Source organism: Heterodontus francisci, chromosome 10 (genome assembly GCF_036365525.1).
Source record: "Heterodontus francisci isolate sHetFra1 chromosome 10, sHetFra1.hap1, whole genome shotgun sequence".
NCBI lineage: Eukaryota > Metazoa > Chordata > Chondrichthyes > Heterodontiformes > Heterodontidae > Heterodontus > Heterodontus francisci.
Genome location: NC_090380.1, coordinates 27,371,582 through 27,394,117, shown reverse-complemented (window position 1 = coordinate 27,394,117; position 22,536 = coordinate 27,371,582). Strand labels below are relative to the sequence as shown.

The following is a 22,536-nucleotide window of genomic DNA, read 5'->3' as shown; positions in this document are numbered from 1 at the left end:
GTCTATACATTCCTCCTTCACTGAGTGCTGACACATTCAGCCATCACTGTGGAATTCTCTTTTCTCTGTGTCATCAAAAGCTTCCTTAAAACCTATCACTGATTTGGCCTTCACCTCTTAAGTTCTTTCTCATCTAACGGATGATTATGTAGGTTGTTCTTAATGCACTGAGAATGTGTCAAATTAGAATATTTTTGCCCTGGATTTCTGCGAGATTGGCTGTATTAATGCACAACTGTATAGCTAATCAGAATTCACCCCTCAGTCACTTATGTGACGTCATGGAGCAATATTTGTTGGTTCTGTAGGCTGCATTTGAACAGCATAAAACATCAGTGGCATCTGTTGGAGAGGCCTCAGCCATCAACTTTCAGGGATACTCTCACTGTATGTTGCTAAGGTGATGGAGTTGACAATAAAAAACATTATAAAGGCTCAACATTCTTGGCTCATTCTGGGAACTTATAAGTGACAGTTCAAGACACTATACACTGATATATGGTTGTACAGATCACTGGCTTAAGCTCTAACTCTCAAACAAGTGCAGCATCACAGCAACAGTTAAATGGGTTCCAAGTTGCAGGAAGCACCTTGATGTTGCATACCTCTGGTAGAAAAAAATAACCAAAAATATACATTGCTTTACATACAGAACAAAATTGGTCTTAACTATCTGCATTTTGAAGTAATAATGGGGAAAAAAATCACAAAGTTGTCAAGAAGCCTTGCATGAAGCCTCCAGTCCACATTTTGTCTGATAAAGTGTGAGGCATGAAAGCAACCACAATTTTAATTGATAACACTGAGATACACCACATTAAACACAGCCTGTAATATAAATAAAAACAAGTCAATCTTTTAATGACTAAAAGAAAATAGTAATAGAGCAAACAAAATGGGAAAGAAAATGTTGAGTAAAGAGTTCTGACTTGCTGTACTGGAATTTGTGCTGATGCTTGCTGCAATGGTAATCTGCAGGGTTAAGTGCAAGAACTCTTCCAACCTGCAGTGACTGTTCTGCTGATGCATTTTGCTGCTGCTCATCCACAGTCATGCCAATTTTGAACAATGTGGAGCACACCATTCTGTCATGGGTAAGTAGGTTAAATAGTCCAAACATTGCAAATATGAACTCCAGAAGTGTCTGATGTGAGGTATCTGTCTCTCAACTGTGCCTTTGTTTTACGCTGTTTGCTGAGACTTTTGTACAGTTGCATGGTGCATAAGCCAAATTTGGAGCCAAGAGAAGCCAACCTGTTCTCACCCGGACGCATTGAGGGATAGATGATTCTCTTGGACTATGTATCATCATGTGCACTTGCTGGAAACTGCATTGACATGCATAACCTTTTTGTGGTCACTTAACTTTTGAATGTTTGTAAAGCAATAACCTTTCTGGATAATGAATGGGCACAATTGATCATACTTATACCCTGGGAATGCCCACATTGCTGGAGTTGCGTGGTCACTTTGAGGTTCTGCTTAACCTAATGTAGTCAGAAGTATACCAAAATAGGACACAAACTAGCTGACATGTATGTGAAGTTGTCTGGTGCTTGACAGTACTCTAGCATAAAAATTAAGTGCTCTTGTCACTTTTACCGCTACTGGTGGCACAGTTGATGTTGCTGCATGTCAGGTACTAGTAGATAACAGTTCATGAATGGCCTTTCTTAGTGAGGTAAAGCCTCCTCACACAATGTTTCTCACTAAGTTTTAGGAAACCTGTGGTAGACACACTGCTTAGCATGGTAGCAACTCCTGGTAGTGTTCCTTGTATGGCCTTTGATCTTCCTGCTTATCATCTCCTGCTCCTCCTCACTATCTTTACCAAGGTGATATTTGCTGCTGCAGATGTGCTGCTTTATTCACTGAAATAGTTCAACAGCTCCATGTGGTTAACTCCTGCTCTGCTCCAGCTGGACATCGCCTGACATCAAGGCACTGCTTGAATGGCAGCTTTCACTATGCATCAACAAAAAATTTGCCCCTGAAATGAAGCCCAAGCCTTGTTAGCTACAGCATTCTGAATACTAATGAGCAAAACACAAGTGGGTAGAGTTACTGCTCATTTACGCCAGTACTATTGGTGAAATCAATGCAAAAGATTGGGAAATTTTAAACACTAGTTACACCCAAAACCAGTTATGTCATGTTTTCCGTGATCTTTTAAGTTGGTTCAAGATTCCATTTGCCTGAATTGGATCCTCCCAACAAAACTGGGCACGCCCCAGGTGGAAATTAAAGTTTTCCGCTGATTGTGCAAGTTTGGGAAGGCATTTCAAATTGCACTCATTCTTGGGTACACAAGCACTAGTAGGCATGTTTTAAAATTATAAAAAAAGTTAATTCACTAAGAAACCTACAAGTGTATTCCAATGAAACTATTATGTGCTTCAGCGTAGTTTTTTTTTAAAGTCATTGTCAGTTTAAAATCAGGTTACTCACAGGTGGAGATTATTAAAAATGATTATTTCTGGTGAAAAACCCATTTTAATAATCAATAAAACTGCATCAGGCTACCAGTCATATAACCATCAAGGAACTCTTCAATGGAAAGGGGAAGAAATGATTACATTTTATTAGGCTGCCTGATTGCACTAGTTCATGGAAGAAATTGTGATTAGGCAAATTAATTTTAGCAGAAATTTGAACTTTAACCTAAGTGCAATTTCAAGCACATTTGGGTACAATTTCCTGATTACGCCCAAAGCAGAAACTCTACCCTCAGGTCCTTTTTTTATTCATTCACGGGATGGGAGCATCTCTGACAAGACCAGCATTTATTGCCCATTCCTAAATGCAGTTGAGAAGGTGATGGTGAGCTGCCTTCTTGAGCTGCTGCAGTCTGTGTGGTGTAGGTACACCCTCAGTGCTATTAGGTAGGGAGTTCCAGAATCTTGACCCAGTGATGATGAAGGAATGGCAATATATTTCCAAGTCAGCATGGTCTGTGTCTTGGAGGGGAACTTGCAGGGGCTGGTGTTCCTTTTTGTTCTAGGTGGTAGGGGATGTGTGTTTGAAAGGTGCTGTCAAAGAGGCCTTGGTGAGTTGCTGCAATGCATCTTGTAGCTGGTACACACTACAGCCATAGTGATGGATGGGGTGTCAATTAAACAGGCTACTTTTTCCTAGATGGCATCAAGCTTATTGAGTGTTGTTGGAGTGGCACTCATCCAGGCAATTGGAGAGTATTCCATCACACTCTGACTTGAGCCTTGAAGACGATGGAAAGGCTTTGGGGAGTCAGAAGGAGAATTACTTGCTGCAGGATACCCAATCTCCAACCTGGACGTGTAGCCACAGTATTTATGTGGCTTGTCCAGTAGGTTTATGGTCTAACGTGACCCCCCACTCCAGAATGTCGATGGTGGGGGATTCAGTGATGGTAAGGCTGTTGAATGTCATGTGTTGGTTAAATTCTCTCTTGTTGGAGATGGTCATTGCCCACCACTTGTGTGGCACGAATGTTACTTACTATTTATCAACCCGAGCCTGAATGTTGGCCAGGTTGCTGTATTCAGACATGTACTGTTTCATTACCTGAGGAGTTGCGAATGGAACCATCAGCGAATATCTCCACTTTTCACCTTATGATGGAGAGAAAGTCATTGATGAAGCAGCTGGAGATGGTTGGGCCTAGGACACTGCTCTGAGGAACTTCTGTAGCGATGTCCTGGGGCTGAGATGATTGGCATTCAACAACCACAATTATCTTTCTTAGTGATTGGTGTGACTCCAGCCAGTGGAGCATTTTCCCCGATTCCTATTGACTTAAATTTTGCTAGGGCTCCTTGATGCCACACTCGGTCAAATGCTGCCTTGATGTCAAGGGCAGTCACTCTCACCTCACCTCTGGAGTTCAGCTCTTTTGTCTGTGTTTGGATGGACCAAGGCTGTAATGAGCCGAGTAGTCCTGGTGGAACCCAAACTGAGCATCAGTGACTGGGTTATTGGTAAGTATCACTTAATAGCTCTGACGACCGCTTCAATCACTTTGTTGATTAAGAGTAACTGATGGAGCAGTAATTGGTCAGATGGATTTCTCCGGCTTTTTGTAGACAGGACACACCTGGGCAATTTTCCTCACACTCTGGTAGTGTTGTACCGTACTGGAACAGCTTGGCTAGAGTTGCAGCTAGTTTTCAGCAGTACAGCCGGTATGTTGTTAGAACCCTTAATATTTTGCTGTATGCAGTGCACGCAGCCATTTCTTGATATCATATGGAATTAATCAAATTGGCTGAAGACTGGTGTCTGTGATGGTTAGGACCTCAGGAGGAGGCCAAGATAAATTATCTACTCTGCACGTCTGGCTGAAGATGGTTGCAGTAAAGCCTGGCTCAGGTATAAAATTAAAACCCAACCCGGGCCTGAGTCCTTTAATTTTTTCTCATGCCCGACCCGACCCAAAAATATCAAACATATTATCGAAAGAGAAAAAAAATCGCAGATTAAAAAGAAAACAATACAGAACAAAACAGTACAGTCCAGCCCGACCCGACCCGAGCCCAAATGCTGGACAGAGAATACAGACCCGACCTGACCCGAACCCGACATGTGTAGTCGGGTTTGGTCGGGTAGCCAGGCTTTAGGTTGCAGAAGCTTCAGCCTTGTCTTTGGCACTCACATGCTGGGCTCTGCCATCATTGAGTTGTGTGCATTAATGTGCACAGCCTGCTTAAACAGAGTAGCAATTTCAAAAAAGGCAACAGTAAAATAATTATTGCTAACACACACAATTACTCTTAACCAAGTACTCTAGTTCTAACACAGAATAACTTTCCTCTAAATTAGTTAGCAGCTTCACATGCATATTCCCCTTCCATTTTAAACATGGAGATTTGAATGTACAATCCAGGCAATTGGAGAGTATTCCATCACACTCTGACTTGAGCCTAGAAGACGATGGAAAGGCTTTGGGGAGTCAGAAGGTGAATTACTTGCTGCAGGATACCCAATCTTCAACCTGATCTTGTAACCACAGTATTTATGTGGCTGGTCCAGTAGGTTTATGGTCTAAGGTGCTGTCAGCTCCATCTCTTTTACGCTTGCTTCTGTTAGGTTCTGTGATTCGGTTCTACTGTATGCATGGAAAAAGTGTGATGTGAACAGGTCAAGTGGCAGACTTAATAGGGGTAGTTTTAATTTTTGGCTATTGTGTAAAATGGGTGATTGAGAATTGGCTGCCCATTATAACACCTCTCCCGATTTTCCTTTTCAATGGAAAGAGAAATCAGGAGAGTTGTATAAACAGTGATTGATCTGATAACACCCATTTTATCAGTTATCAGATCGATCACTCTTTATACAACTCTCCTAATTTCTCTTCCCATTGTGAAAAGGGAAATCGGGAGAAGTGTTATAATGGGCAGCCAATCTCAATCGCCCATTTACACTACAGCCAAAATTATACCCTATGTCACTAAAGCTTTTTTATACATGATAACGACAGCTGTGAAGTAATGCATTACCTTGTTTGTGTAATAAAAACAGAAAGTGCTGGAAATACTCAGCAGGTCTGGCAGCATCTTTGGAGAGAGAAGCAAAGTTAACATTTCAGGTCTGTGACCTTTCATCAGAATTGGCAACGGTTAGAAAAGAATTAGGTTTTAAGCTAGCGAAGGGGGGCGGGGTGGGGGGAGAGAACAAAAGGGAAGGTGTTTGATAGGGCAGAGGGCAGGAGAGATTAAATAACAAAGCTGTCCTGGGACAAAGGCAAAGAGTGTGTTAATGCTTGTGGTGAAAGACAAAGCATTAGTCCAGAGAGAATGTTAATAGCAGAATAATGAGTAGCTCTGACTACATGAAAAGCAGGCACATGGTTAAAAAATAAAAGGTTAAAAAAAGGCTCTGAAGTTATTGAACTCAATGTTCAGTCTGCAATGCTGCAGAGTACCTAATCGAAAGATCAAGTGCTGCTCCTCGAGCTTGCATTGAGGTTCACTGGAACATCACTGGAACAGGCCAAAGACAGAAATGTTGGCATGAGAGCAAGGGGGAGTGTTGAATTGGAGGTTCTGCAAAGCGGTCGGAGGAGACCACATTGTGAGCAGACGTCCCCTTCCCACGGCACCTTCCCATGCAATCACAGGAGGTGGAATACCTGCCCTTTTACCTCCTCTCTCCTCACTATCCAATGCCCCAAACACTTCTTTCTCAATTTGGGATTTTTATATAACCATTTTATTTCTTAACAGTGTTACATTGGTGTTGCCTTCTGTCATTGCTTTCTACACTCCAGAAGCTGCAGTTTATCTGTAATTTTTCATTACACCAATTAATTTACTTGCACTCAATTTACTAGCTTAGATGTAGTCTTGCTGTGTTTAAAAAAAGTAACTTTAGAATGGTGTATATTAAACTCAGATCACAATTTACAAACTATATGATATAACAAGTGTATTTGAAAGAAAAGAAAGGCTTGCATTTATATAGCGCCTTTCACGACCACCAGATGTCTCAAAGCTCTTTACAACCAATGAAGTACCTTTTGATGTGTAGTCACTGTTATAATACAGGAAACACAACAGCCAATATGCACACAGCAAACTCCCACAAACAGCAATGTGATGATGACCAGATAATCAGTTTTTGTGATATTGATTGTGATTTATAAATAAAGGAGTTGTGACACTCAAAATATTGCGAGAATATAATTATGAAACATACAGGCATTATGAATACGCCACAATGGGTCAATTACCTTTCTTAACTTTTGAAGTACTAATATTTCGTTTTGCAAAGTTCAAACTATTGACAAGATGAACATTGCTGTTTCTTTCACTATCAATGTATCATATTGGGTTGGATTCTATGAGCGGCCGCAAATCGCGGCAGCGCGCTCTGATCTCGGCAGACTTCCCATGCGGATGCGCCGTCGCTGAGTCCCCATGATATTTTGCACAGGGGCTCATTTAAATGGAAGAAGCAGAGTGGCCGCCCCCAATGACATAGAAGGGGCAGCTGCTCCGTCCCCAGCAAAGGCGCCATTTTTAAAGGGCTTCAAGCCCTTCAGCTAGATTTAAATTTTTAAAGGTGCCGCCACCCTGAAATGAGAAATAAAAGTTTAGTGATACTTTCAATCCCCTTTTCAACTGCCCCACCCCCCGCCCCCTACTGAGTTATCAATAAATAACCAATGCTCCCAGAAAAACAATTTTTCAAGACCTTTCACTCCCAACTTCAGCACTTTTGACCCTCAACCCCTTCCCACCATCCCTACACCCAATCGGAGTGGTTTCCCCCGCTTTCCCCCACTGCCCCGACATTTTCACTCCTCCCCCCTGCCCACTAGTGTCACGCCTCGGAACTCCAAATGGAGTTCCAAAGGCACGGGAGTTCCGGCCGGCACCTGGAATATCGACGTGGGACGGCCTGTGCTACTAGGTAGGTAATTATTCTTTCATTGTAATATCATTTGCATATTAAAATGAAGACCCCGCTGCCGAGCGGCAAGGGGGCCACATCGAGGCCTTGACGCCACTGGTAAAATGCGGTGGGGCCTTCCCGGTGTCGAGGGTCGTGGCGGGCCTCTCCCGGAATAATTTTCCGGGCCCCTCCGCCACAACCCCCAACATTGGAGGGCTAGTAAAATTCAGCTCATTACATCAAATTATCTCTCTCATGTAAAGTTTTCATTTGAGCAATCACCAGACACTAAGAACATCAGTATAATTTTGCTGATCTGCTTTTAACTCCTTAATTCATTTGAATACATGTTTTCAGACAAACTTAACAATACATTCATAAAGGCAACTGTCAATGTTATGTGCAAAAACATCCAATTAAATACATTTATGCAATTTTGGATCTTGACAGGATCCATACCAATACATAGACTCTGAACTCTCCAGTTTCCCGACAGATGTGTCTGTTTGCTAAGGTGTGTCTGGACATTCACACTGGTCAAAAAATTATAGGAACCACTTGGTATCTACATTGATGCAATTAGCATTTAAATCAGCGACTAAGTCTAATTTAGAAATGAAAGACTTCATGCATGCCAAAGAACAGATCCTGTTTTATATTTCAATTGCATCCAATTTCCACCCTTCTCTCACCTTTACATGGTCTATGTCCGACACTTCCCTTCCCTTCCTCGACTTCTCTGTCTCCATCTCTGAGGATAGGCTGTCCACTAAAATTCATTACAAGCCTACCGACTCCCACAGCTACCTCGACTGTACTTCCTCACACGCTGCCTCCTGTAAGGACTCCATTCCATTCTCCCAGTTTTTCAGTCTCCTGAGCATCTGCTCTGATGATGCAACCTTCCACAACAGCGTCTCTGAAATGCCTTCCTTTTTCCTCAACCGAGGATTCCCCCTCACTGTGGCTGACAGGGCCTTCAACCGTGTCCGGCCCATTTCCCGCACTTCTGTCCTCGCGCCTTCCCCTCCCTCCCAGAACCATGGCAGGGTTCCCCTTATCCTCACTTTCCATCCCACCAGCCTCCATATCCAGAGGATCATCCTCCCTCATTTCCGCCACCTACAGCGTGATGCCACCACCAAACACATCTTCCCCTCCCCTCCCCTCCCCTGTCAGCATTCCGAAGGGATCGTTCCCTCCGTGACACCCTGGTCCACTCTTCCATTACCCCCAACACCTCGTCCCCTTCCCATGGCACCTACCCTTGCAGCCACAGGAGGTGTAATACCTGCCCTTTTACCTTCTCTCTCCTCACTATCCAAGGCCCCAAACATTCCTTTCAGGTGAAGCAGCAATTTACTTGTACTTCTTTCAATTTAGTATACCATATTCGCTGCTCACAATATAGTCTCCTCTACACTGAGGAGACCAAACGCAGATTGGGTGACCACTTCGCAGAACACCTCCGCTCAGTCCAAAAGCATAACCCCGAGCTTCCGGTCGCTTGCCATTTTAACACCCCCCCCCCCACCACTGCTCTCAAGCCAACATTTCTGTTTTTGGCCTGCTCCAGTGTTCCAGTGAAAATCAATGCAAGCTCAAGGAGCAACACCTGATCTTTCGATTAGGCGCTCTACAGCCTTGCGGACTGAACATTGAGTTCAATAACTTCAGAGCAGGACTGGCCTTTTTTTATATTTTATTTTTTAACCATGTGCCTGCTTTTCATGTAGTCAGAGCAGCTCATTATTCTGCTATTAACACTCTCTCTGGACTAATGCTTTGTCTTTCACCACACGCTTTGCCTTTGTCCCAGGACAACTTTGTTATTTAATCTCCCTCTGCCCTATCACACACCATCCCCTTTTTTCTCTCCCCCACCTGCCTCCCCTTTACTTGCTTAACACCTAATTCTTTTCTAACCTTTGCCAGATGAAAGGTTACAGACCTGAAATGTTAACTTTGCTTCTCTCTCCACAGATGCTGCCAGACATGTTGAGTTTTCCAGCACTTTTTGTTTTTGTTCCTGTTTTCGCTTGATTGGAAGCCACTGCCTAAAGTCGAGTTAAAGTGGAATGAGCAAATCACAGATTTATGACACGAGTAACATTGTGATCTGCTACTCCCAAACACACTGTGCTCCTTGGTATAGTTGTGTAAGTGCCTACAGTTTTCTTGTCAAAACAAAAGCAGTGCATAAAGGTGTTAAATGACAACTGGTCAACTTTCAAAGAACGCACTAATCCTCATTTTGAGCTTGAGACCATATTGTTTGCATATTAATCCATAGTTTGTTGTCCAATAGGTGTTGTGTTTGTAGAATGCTAATAATCATGCAAACAACGAACATTTTTCATGTTACACATTCAACCTGTTTTCCCTTCCACATTTTAAAGTAGTTGACCTGGTGTGGCCCATGTATTTTAGAAAATCATGTACTCTATGTGGGTATCACTAAAAGTAGATGGCTGCATAAATCAAGAACATCGACATCCAGTTCTCAATCACCCATGAAACCTTGTAATATTCTATTTCCCTCTTGTAGGTTTGTCTTCCAATTATGGCTTATTATGAAAGATAATTGAAGAGCAATGGAGATGTATCAATTAAATTTCTCCTTGCATGTTTGTAAGAGGTATTGTGTGGGTGGCTTGCATACCCTCACTGTTTGTTCAGAACATTCTGTAATTACAGATGGGCCAAACATTTTTGCCTTACCATAACAACTTCATGGTCTGTCAAAGTGTTGATTCCTGGCTGCTTATTTATTTATTAAACCCAACAACTGTTTTTTATCTGTGTTCTGCATTGAGGAGGGAAGCATATTTGGGCATATGTGCCTTGCAAGTGACGCTAGAGGTGGGTGATATGAGTGAGTAGATATTCTATATACCAAGAGGCCTATGCAGGTGTTTTCTGATGTTGGTGCACAAAAATGTGGAGTAATATAAATTGAAACCATGAGTTGCCTATACATATCTATGCTGGGTTTTTCCATACTGACTTGCTGGTTCGAAACATGAAAAATGTTCCTAGCACCCGGGAAGTTGGTTGGATGGTACCAGTTCACTGAGTCCAGCATTCCATCTATTATCTGGAGGGAAACCAACAAATGGGTTCGTCAACCATGATGGGCAGAGTTACATAGTACAAATGCAAAATTATCTTCTGTCAGTATTGATCGTCTTGAGGAACTTTGTATTATGTTGGCCTGCCAGAGGCTGCCGCAGCCAGCTATGCAGATTATATGCAAGCCGTGACCAAGAGGATAGGCTTTTGTTAATAGTTCTTAAATGGTGCAGTATGTTACTTCCTTTTGGACTGTGATTTTTCTACCTTAAAATGTGCTGCATTTGCTCCTTCTTGCTCATTGGACATACTGAGAAGTTCAATTCTCTTGGTTCGTTCAAATGTGTAACATTCAATCTTCTCTTTGGGGGAAACTGTCCTAGTGCTTATAAGATGGAACCCTTCTCTCAACAAAGTGTCTATGAGTAATCCCAGGACATTGCTGCCATTGATAAGCTTTCTTTGATCCGGTTGAATGGACACGTACCTGAAACAGATCATGTAGTAATCAATGTTAAAGGAATTAATGGTCATTAAAATTAAGTGAATCCATTGAATTCAGAGCAAAGCTATTTATTGCAGTAAAACTTTTACCAAGCTTATGTACCTGGAACAAATTTTCCCAGCTATGTCCTGATATTACAACCTTCCTGGGATGATTTTGAAGGAAATCTCATGAATTGTAAAACATGCAACCCAGATTTACTACAAGTGAGCATTGTTTAAACCTTTAGATATTTTGAACACAGCAAAGATCAAAATGTTTTTACTATACAATTCTAACTAACCCCAGTGATTTAAGCACCTAATCCAAGCTGACACTCCAGTGCTGAACTGAGGGAGGGCTGCACTGTCAACAGTGCTGTTTTTCAGAACCACCCGCCCCCCTCTGTCCCTCCAGGAGGATGTAAAGATGCCATGGCACTTTTTTGAAGAAGAGCAGGGGAGTTCTCCCTGGTGCCCTGGCCAATATTTATCCCTCAACCATCATTGCCTTTAAAAAAAAATGTGACCTTTATCTTGTTGTTTATGGGACTTTAATGTGTGCAAATTGACTGCTACTCTGTTTGCTCATGTCATTAAAGATATTCTCTACAAAGTATTGAAAGTTTGCTGACAGTCAGTCCAATTGACTACCCACATGCACCTCTAAAATCTGACTTCAGCCCTGGACTAGAATTAATTTTTTTTATTTATTCGGGGGATGTAAGCATCACTGGCTATGCCAACATATATTCACCATCCCTAATTACCCTTGAGAAGGTGGTGGTGAGCTGCCTTCTTGAACCGCTGCAGTCCTTGGGGTGTAGGTACACCCACAGTGCTGTTAAGAAGGGAGTTCCAGGATTTTGACCCAGCGACAGTGAAGGAACAGCGATATAGTTTCTTCAGGATGGTGTGTGGCTTGGAGGGGAACTTGCAGGTGGCGGTGTTCCCATGTATCTGTTGCCCTTTTCCTTCTAAGTGGTAGAGGTCGAGGGTTTGGAAGGTGCTGTTTAAGGAACCTTAGTGAGTTGCTGCAATGCATCTTGTAGATGATGCACACTGCTGCCACTGTGCATCGGTGGTGGAGGGGGTGAATGTTGAAGGTTGTGGATGGGGTGCTAATCAAGCAGGCTGCTTTGTCCTGGATGGTGTCGAGCTTCTTGAATGTTGCTGGAGCTGCAATCCAGGCAAGTGGAGAGTATTACGTCACACTCCTGACTTGTGCCTTATAGATGGTGGATAGGCATTGGGGAGTCGGGAGTTGAATTACTCGCTTCAGAATTCCCAGCCTCTGACCTGCTCTTGTAGCCACAGCATTTATGTGGCTGGTCCAGTTCACTTTTAATGGTTCCCCCAGGATGTTGATAGTGGGGGATTCAGCGATGGTAATGCCACTGAACGTCAAGGGGAGATGGTTAGATTCTCTCTTGTCAGAGATGGTCATTGCCTGGCACTTGTGTGGCATGAATGTTACTTGCTACTTATCAGCCCAAGCCTGGATGTTGTCCAGGTTTTGCTTCATATGGACACATGCTGCTTCAGTTTCTGAGGAGTGGCGAATGGTGCTGAACATTCAGCAATCATCAGCGAACATCCCTTCTACTGACCTTATGATGGAGGGAAGGTCATTGATGAAGCAGCTGAAGATGGTTGGGCCCAGGACACTACCCTGAGGAACTCCTACAGTGATATCCTGAGACTGAGATGATTGACGTCCAACAACCACAGCCATCTTCCTCTGTGATAGGTATGACTCCAACCAGCGGAGAGTTTACCCCCTGATTTCCATTGACTCCAGTTTTGCTAGAGCTCCTTGATGCCATACTTGGTCAAATGCTGCCTTGATATCAAGGGCAGTGACTCTCACCTCACCTCTTGAGTTCAGCTCTTTTGTCCGTGTTTGAACCAAGGCTGTAATGAGGTCAGGAGCTGAGTGGCCCTGGAGGAACCCAAACTGAGCGTCAGTGAGCAGGTTACTGCTGAGCAAGTGCCGATTGATAGCACTGTCGACGACTCCTTCCATCACTTTACTGATGATCGGGAGTAGACTGATAGGGTGGTAATTGGCGAGATTGGATTTGTCCTGCTTTTTATGCACAGTACATACCTGAGCAATTTTCCACATTGCCGGGCAGATGCCAGTGTTGTAACTGTTCTGGAACAATTTGGCTAGGGGTGCAGCTAGTTCTGGAGCACAAGTCTTCAGTACTATTGCCGGAATGTTTTTGGGACCCATAGCCTTTGCAGTATCCATTGCTTTCAGCCATTTCTTGATATCACTTGGCGTGAATCGAATTGGCTGAAGACTGGCAACTGTGATGCTGGGTACCTCAGAAGGAGGCCGAGATGGATCATCCACTAGGCACTTCCTGCTGAAGTTGGATGCAAATGTTTCAGCCTTGTCTTTTGCACTGATGTGCTGGGCTCCCCCATCATTGAGGATGGGGAGGTTTGTGGAGCCACCTCCTCCTGTCAGTTGTCTAATTGTCCACCACCTTTCACGACTGGATGTGGCAGGACTGCAGAGTTTAAATCTGATCTGTTGTTTGTGGGATTGCTTAGCCTTGTCTATTGCATGCTGCTTCTGCTGTTTGGCATGTCAGTAGTCCTGTGTTATAGCTTCACCAGGCTGACACCTCATTTTTAGGTATGCTTGGTGCTGCTCCTGGCATGCCCTCCTGCACTCTTCATTGAACCAGGGTTGGTCCGCCGGCTTGATGGTAAAGGTAGAGTGTGGAATATGCCGCGCCATGAGGTTACAGTTCGTGGTTGAATGCAATTCTTCACAAGGACTGTATGGTGGTCACTCTTACCAATACTGTCATGGACAGATGCATCTGCAACAGGTAGATTGGTGAGAACGAGGTCAAGTAGGATTTTCCCTCTTTTGGTTCTGTCTAATAGCTATGTCCTTTAGGACTTGGCCAGCAGTGGTGCTACCCAGCCACTCTTGGTGATGGACATTGAATTGCCCCAGCCAGAGTACATACCGATTGGTATTCAACATGGAGAAGCACGGATTCATAGCCGAGGGGAGACGGTAGGTGGTAATCAGCAGGTGGTTTCCTTGCCCGTGTTTGACCTGATGCCATGAGACTTCATGGGGTCCACAGTCAATGTTGAGGACTCCCAGGGCAACTCCCTCCCATCTATGCTGCCACCTCTGCAAGGTACGATTCCCTGAGTATGACTATGTCAGGCTGTTGCCTGACTAGTCTGTGGGACAGCTCTCCCAACTTTGGCATAAGCCTAGTCGATGGTGGGCGGTCCATCCAGTTTCATTCCTTTTCTTAGGCTTCGTAGCAGTCTGATACAACTGAGTGGCTTGCTAGGCCATTTCAGAGAGCATTTAAGAGTCAACTACATGGAGTCACATGTAGGCCAGACCAAGTAAGGACAGCAGATTGCCTTCCCTAAAGGACATTAGTGAACCAGATGGGATTTACAACAATCGACAATGGTTTCATGATCATCACTAGACTAGCTTTTTTTAAATTCCATATTTTTATTAGTTGAATTCCAATTCCACCATTAGCCTGGGGCTCTGGGTTACTATTCAAGTGACATTACCACTATGCCACCACCTCACCATGACTCATACTGCATGTCCTCTGAATTCAAACAGGTAGGAGGGTTCACACTGCTGCTGGAGGTTTCACATCACTTGGCTTGAGGAGCTTTAAGAGTCAGATCAGGATCTGGTATCCAAATGATATACCTGCTTTTGTGCTGATGTGTACCCTAAACTGGTTTACCCCAAATGAGCATGGCAGTATAAATGCAGCCTGAGACTAATTAGATCCATCAGCCAGAACAACAACAATTTGCATTTACATATCATTCCTTAAATCAAATAAAAATGTCCTAAGGTGCTTCACAGAGTGAATCCTATACACTAATTGGATGTTTGGTTTTCAATATTATATCTTGAGTTCTCTAAAACATGGCGTGCGAGAGACTGGAGCTAAAAAGCTGCCTGCAAACTGAAACCAATTTGAAATTCCCCAATTGCTAAGGGTTTCACTTCTCCAAGTTAATGCACAGTGGAATCAGATCAGTGAGCTGACTTTATAATTACTGCCACTGCTGTGTCACTGCAAAGCAGAAGCTATTTCACAGCCATGCAAAAACGGCAGTAAAACCACACCTTTCCATAGTTCTGTATGTTTTAGTAGTACTATATAGTGAACTTTGATAGTTCCACAGTTATTAGTTGGCCGTTAATACAGCATTATCACAAATAGTTCAATCCAACTAAAAAAATGCTCAAAATTAAAATGAACTACATTATAATTTTGTTCTCATCATCTATGATGTGTACCTAAAACTGGTTTACAATGTGAACATGGCAGTATAACTGCAGTCTTAGACTTCATTGAACTGAAATTCAGAACAACAATAACTTACATTTATACAGCGCTCCTAATGTACATAAATGCACAACTCGATTGGGTAGCAGACATCTCAACAGGCATTTTTGTCTATGTTTGCTGTAGGAGTTGGGCATATGAATACAGTTGGAAATCCATTTACATTTGTTTTGCATTGTCTCTGAATTTGTTCACGTATAAAATCAACGGAGGTAGATCTCATTTACATTGAAACCGATTGGGAAGTAGATTTGGGCATTCTTTCATTCTAAGCGTTCATTAATACATTTAGACCTTTCATTGCCCTGTAAACAGGTATCTATATTCGTTATCAAGTCCATAGCTATTCATGATTGGGTAACCGGGCACTGCATTTTGCCATAAGGCATAAGGAGCCATCAAAGACCTAAAAGTTAAACATTTACAATTTACAAATTAGGTGTAAATATGGTTTCTGATGATCAATAACTCAATTGCATTAAACTATGAAATGTTAAACCAGGGTACCATCTGCCTTCTCAGATGGGTGTAAAAGATCAAAAGGCACTATTTGAAGGAAAGCAGGGGAGTTCTCCTGGGTGTCTTGGCCAATATTTAACCTTCAATCAAAGTCAGTGAAAAAAAAAGGGGTCATTATCACATTACTATTTGTGAGATCTTTCTGTGCGCAAATTGGCTGCGGCGTTTCCTACGCTTCAAAAGTACTTCATTGCTTGTAAAACGCTTTATATGTTCAGAAATATTGGAAGAGTGTCTTGGGGATAATGGAAAGAAAACTGGGTATTTACCTTGTTGAGAACTCGTCCCCAGCCGAATAGTCGGTTCCACACTGGAAGACCAGATCGTGGTGCGAAGGTCGCTGCAAAGGAATTGGAACCAAGCGTCTGTGAGCTGAGAAAGAGTGGTTCCAGTTTTGGCCAGGCTGCTCTGCAGACACTGTAATGCGGCCGGCTAATGTTTCGACGGTGCTGTTGCAGGAACAGAAGATCCTGAAAAAGGAGTAGGTTTCCTGGAGGGAGAACCTCACCTCCAGAATTTCGAGCCTCTGCTTGAGCCGATCCTGGTTGAGGAGATCAACCAAGGTCGGCAGGTGGTAGAAATCCGCCTCCCTCACCAGCCTGTCGTAATCTGAGAATTCGGGAGGAAGGGCGATCTGGCGAGTTCTCAGGAAGTCCAGGACATACCGAAATAAACTGCCATCCCTATCTACAAAAAGCTGCCCGTTGACTACTCGGAAGTCAGGGTCACCTCCTTCCAACACGCGTGCCAACTTGGAGTCTTGATATCGCTTGAGGGTGGCAGCATAAGTGGTGAACTTCATCCCACCGACGTTCAGAATTACAACCTCTCCCTTACTCATTTTCTGCAAGGTTGTGTATTTCTCTACTATTTACAGCGGCTGCAGTTCTCTCACTGGACCGTACCGTTTTCTCTGCCCAGCGACTGAAGGACATACGCTGGTGTCCGATTTGTTTCCAAGCAACTCAGCTGTACACATAATAAATAACTGGCAGCGCTGTCAAGGAAATGTTACTGCGAGGAATTCCCAACAAACGGGGACAGTGATGAAATCCTCCAGTCTTTTATGGTTGGCGTGTTTACATTTGGTAGTGAAACGTGACCCCCCTTCAAAAAAAAACTGTCCTTCATCAGTGACTTTGATGTGGACTTTTATAGCAAAAAGAATAGCATCCTCACATTGTAAAGACTGTTGACTGAGATATCAACTAAGGAAAAGTGTAATAATCTGACAAGTCTGCTGTTTTCCCTTTTGCATTGTTAGTTGGACATCTTCCACAGTGGCGCAGTGGTTAGCACTGCAGCCTCACAGTTCCAGGGACCCGGGTTCGATTCTGGGTACTGCCTGTGTGGAGTTTGCAAGTTCTCCCTGTGTCTGCGTGGGTTTTTTCCGGGTGCTCTGGTTTCCTCCCACAAGCCAAAAGACTTGCAGGTTGATAGGTAAATTGGCCATTATAAATTGTCACTAGTATAGGTCAGTGGTAGGGAAATATAGGGACAGGTGGGGATGTGGTAGGAATATGGGATTAGTATAAATGGGTGGTTGATGGTCGGCACAGACTCGATGGGCCGAAGGGCTTGTTTCAGTGCTGTATCTCTAATCTAATCTAATCTAAAAACTCAAGTTCCACTTTTACGTCAACACTAATACACGTGCAAAGTGCTGCGGATGCTGAAAATGCTCAGCAGGTCTGGCAGCATCCTGTGGAGAAAAAGAGTCAATGTTTCAGGTCGGGTGACACTTTGTCCAGTTATGAGGAAGGGTCGCCGACCGTTAACTCTTTTTCTCTCCACAGAATGCTACCAGACCTGCTGCGTATTTCCAACATTTTCTGTTTTTATTCCATTTATACTTTCCTTTTATCAGAAAGAGTACTTTAATTCACAAGGACACAAGAAATAGGAGCAGGAGTATTCTCTGTATTGTGTCACACAGACTGCTCTTGCTAGATGAATTGAATAAATAGGTTAAGTGTATGTGTTTCAATGTGAGGTTTTCTCTGTCAACAACTTCCCAGCTGTTTTTTTTTGAGGGGGTGGGGAGGAGATGGAGGGGGTGTTGCTTTTCCGCTACCACTTCCAAGCAGTATTTTCATTTCATTCACTCTGGGAATTAACCATTACCCTAATTTACAATAATCTTGTTCAGTGGATTTTCCAGAATACAACAGGAGCATAAGGTGCCATTTGGCCCATTAAAGTATTTTGTTCATATAATTGCCTAGTCTAATTTCACGTTCTTGCTCGCTTCTAATAGCCATTAAATTTTCAAACAGCTACCTTAATTTCCTTTTACAGGGCTCGCCTTCACGTTGAGGATTGGACAGGAGGCTTTGGAAGGGGACAAGCAAGAATAAAACCATATTTAGTTGTGGTGGGGGGGGGGGGGGGAGAAAGATGAGGTTGAATTAGTACACGTGGTGGCTCAAAAGATTGAGAGAGGAAGGTCCATCTGCACAAAGAGGCAGATGAAGTATTGCAGAAGCAGACCACTCCAAGTGAACTTCTTTTAAATATGTATCGTCATGGTCCTGTAGTTTTTTTCTGGGAATATGCAGTTTGCCTTTAAGGCTTGCAAAGGATCAGTACTGCTTTAAGAACCAGCATGCCTCAGGAGTTAGAGAAAATGCATTTTCGGTTGCCGTGGGTTACAACCATTTGGAGACTGTGATTCAAAGGGTGCATTCTCATTACCATAGATACAGCCACTTGGAGTGAGTATCAAGCGATACACTTGTTACAATTCAATTTTGAACTAGCTTTTTAGTTGAAGACAGTTTGTTCTAAGAGAGGACACAGACAGCTGTGGTGTTAGCACCTGAAAAAGAGCTCTCAGCCATTTAAACTGAAGGAAGAGAAATTTAGTCTGTTTAATTATTATCTCTCAAAATCCAAAAAAAAAATCAAGCCAAAATGGAGATCTCTGATCATTTAAACTGAAGGAAGGGAAGTTAGACTGTGACAATCTTTTATCCCTCAAAATCTCTAAAGTCAGATTGATTCTATTGAAAATGTTCACAAGTTGTTAATTGTTGGAATCCATCGCTGGAGAAGGAAAGCATCACTTACTGCTGGAATTAGGTACAGACTGTTCTACTGTGGAAGAACCTTTTTCCCCATTGGACAGCTGTGAGGACTTCAAGCAACTGTAAATTTGCAAGGACTCTCATTTTTTCTATTTTAAATGTTTATATCTTCATAGGGTTTAAGAATTTAGTTCTTCTAATTAAAGAGTTAATTTGTTGATTTAAAGACACCTGGTTTGGTTAGTCTCATTCGGGGGTTAATAGATGGTACAATTTGGCTGGGTCTTTCTTCAATTTGGAAAGTTTAAAATGATGTGTTGGGCGATCTGTGGAGCGACGGGATTGAATTAATAGTGTGTTTCTCCCACCACAATTAGAATTGTATATTTTGATTGGGGGCTTTGACTGGAGCAGTCGGTCGTAACAGTATAGATGAACAATGAAAGACTCAGGGCTTGAAATTCCGAGAGGCTTGCTGCGCCACCAGAAGTTCAGATATGGGATCCCTGGTTATCAATCTGCCCCAGTGTTAACCCTGTTGGCAAATCCCAGAGATGTTTGCTTATCCCATTTGTGGCAGTTCCTGGGCATCTTCCTTGCAAAGAATCCAGATACTTTGGATCAGCATCTTGCCTTTTACTGCTATTGTTAGGAAACTAACATTGTGGGGCCCATTGCCAATGCCAACTCAAGTTTACCTGCAACTTGGGAGCTTTGTGACTGGAATAACGTCAACATTGTGGAAAAGTGGGAGGCCAGCGGAAACAAAATTTGGTGAAGGAATGTGTGGTTTGTTTTCAGAAATGTTGATTTTTTTAATTTAGGTGTTTATTATGTTTCAAATCTCTAAACAAGCACAAAAATAACCTAAAAGGCTAATGGAAAACTGGCCTTTATCTCAAGGAGGTTGGAATACAAAAATGAAGTTATGCTTTAGTTCTACAGAGCCTTGGTCAGACACCATCTAGAACACTACGTTAAGTTTTGGATACTGCACCTCAGTAAGGATATAATGACTTTGGTGACAGTACAGTGCACATTCACCAGAATGATGCCAGTTTAAAGGGTTAAATTCTAAGGGCAGTTTCCCTAAACTTGGCTTGTCTTCCCTTGTTTAGAAGATTGAGAGGTATTCTAAATAATAAATTTAATTAGGGTACCATAGAACAATTACGGCACAGAAGGAGGCCATTCAGCACGTCGTGTCTGTGCCGGCCGAACAAACTAGCTGCCCAATCCAATCCCACCTTCCAGCACTTGGTCCATAGCCTTGCAGGTTACAGCACTTCAGGTGCATGTCCAGGTATATTTTAAAAGAATTAAGGGTTTCTGCCTCCACCACCATTCCTGGCAGTGAATTCCAGATTCCCACCACCCTCTGGGTGAAAAAGTTTTTCCTCATGTCCCCTCTAATCCTTCTACCAATCACCTTTAATCTGTGTCCCCTGGTAATTGACCTCTCTGCTAGGGGAAACAGGTCCTTCCTGTCTACTCTATTTAGGCCCCTCATAATTTTGTACATCTCAATTAAGTCACCCCTCAGCCTCCTGTGTTCTGGGGAGAACAACCCTAGCCTATCCAATCTTTCCTCATAGCTGCAACTTTCAAGCCCTGGTAACATTTTTGTAAATCTCCACTACTCTCTCCAGAGCAATTATATTCTTTCTGTAACGTGGTGACCAGAACTGGACGCAATAGGTATATTGGGCTGGATCTTAAAGCTCCTCTGCTGTTGGGAATGGTGGCAGAGAGGCAGTGAGGATCAGTGCAACAGAGGCTCGCTACCGACCCCGACGGCGGCATGCCCCATGCCGAAATCGGTGGCGGCAGCAAGGCCTCATGGCAGCTGCCCCGTCGCTGAGCGACGGGACCCCCATTTCAATATGTAAAATAATTTACATACCTAATTTAATGAGGGTCCTGTCGCCTCCTTCATCACCGCACCAATCTTCATTTGGGCGGCCGACAATGCCGCACCTTCAAATCCCCGTTCGGGGAAACGTGGCGCGACACGTGTAGGGAGGGGGGAGGAGTATTTTTTCTCTGTGTGAGAGAGGGTAGTGGGGTAAAGGGCAAAGTTGCTGACCTTTGTGGAGGAGGGGGTCAAATTGGCAATATTCAAATTCTGGGGAGGAAAAGGGCACAAATGTCTGGAAATGCCATGGGGGTGGGTGGGGGGAAATGCATTTAAAGTTTATTGAAATCTGTTTCGTGGAAATTCTACTTACCTGTCTGTTTAATTTTTAAATGTCTATTGAGGGCCGTAAGCCCTTTAAAAATGGTGCCTCTGCATTGGCACGGATGCTGTTGCTTCTGGCGACTTACCCGCCCCCTCCACGTCATCGCGGGGGGTGGGCACCGCAGCTGTGCAAATGAGCTGCCACATTTGAAATCGCAGCGGCTCTGTGACACAGTGCCCTTGCGGGCGGGCCTCATTTTTTTTACACCCGCTGCCTACTTCAGCGGCGGACTCTTAAAATGCAGCCCAATGAAATTATTTCCTTTATTGAGGAAATTAAGAATAAGAGGGCAAAATCTTAAAATTAGAGGCAGACCATTTCGGAGTGAAATCAGGGAGCATTTTTTCCCCCAAAGAACAGTGGAGATATGGAATTGTTCCCCACCCCACCCCACCCCACCAAAAGCCTTTGAATTCTGGGCTAATTATAATTTTTAAGACTGAGACCATTAGATTTTTGATGGGAAACAGTATCAAGGGATATGGAGAGTAAAGGTAGGTAAATGGAGGTACAGATTAGTGTTACGAAGACCTGGTTCATAGTTTGCATTAATTTTCTGGAGATAACTTTTAATTTGGGGATTGATTTTTTTCTTAATGTAAGACAAATGAAAAGGCCAAATTTAAGAAGCTGGCAAACAAATCTAAGGTGGTTACAAATCATAGGCTAGCCCATGTTTATTCAGTAAGGTCATAATGGGAAGTGTGAAGACCCTAAACAATGGGAACCTCTCTGAACTTCTTAATTGAGACAGTGTGTCTGCAGCTGCCTCAATCAGGGGTTTAAATTATTCATATGATTTTCCAGAATAAAGGAGAAGATTTGGAGTTGGAAATAATTAGTTTAAATTGCTATCTAGGCCATCGCACATGTACCACATTGCTATGGAGGTAGATGATGCAGGAGGTGCCTGTTGGTGTTTTGATCTGTGTGCTTGCTAACAGACAAGCAGTTGGCTTTTGGAAAGCTGTTGGCTTCAGATAGGCTGTTGGTCAGAAAGAAAGCAGTTGGCTTTTGGAAGTTAGTTGGACAGGAGCAAAGAAACCATCAGGAATCAGAGGTGTTTCTGTTTTCAGGCAGGCCTGTGCTCAAGCTGGGAAGTCCAGATTTGGGAGGTGATCTGATATGTCAGAAGATAGCTGAGAAATTAAGGAAAATCGAAGTGAATTCCTAAGGGCTGTGTTACACTTTGGATTGGTCCCAGGAGAAGTGAACAACAAACCAAGATCCTGTAAACTATAGGGGAACTCTTGGGAACATAGGAGCAGGAGTAGGCCATTCAGCCCATCGAGACTGCCCCCCATTCAATATGATCATAGCTGATTATCCTCTTCAATGCTGTTTTCCCACACCATCCCCATATCCCCTTATGTCCTCATTTGTATTTAGAAATCTGTCAGTCTCTGTTTTAAATGTACTCAATGACAGAGCTTCCACAGCCCTCTGAGGTAG

General features: G+C 43.2%; 1 protein-coding gene across 1 annotated transcript; it reads right to left on the bottom strand.

Annotated features, from left to right (window-relative positions):
• Positions 1-8,960: 8,960 nt before the first annotated feature.
• On the bottom strand, positions 8,961-16,765 carry LOC137374361 (putative potassium channel regulatory protein). The gene is made up of 2 exons (XM_068040326.1): positions 16,088-16,765; positions 8,961-10,930 (listed from the first exon to the last, which is right to left on the bottom strand). The coding sequence occupies exons 1-2, from the start codon at positions 16,657-16,659 to the stop codon at positions 10,681-10,683; spliced, it is 822 nt and encodes a 273-aa protein (XP_067896427.1). The 5' UTR covers positions 16,660-16,765; the 3' UTR covers positions 8,961-10,680.
• Positions 16,766-22,536: the final 5,771 nt, after the last annotated feature.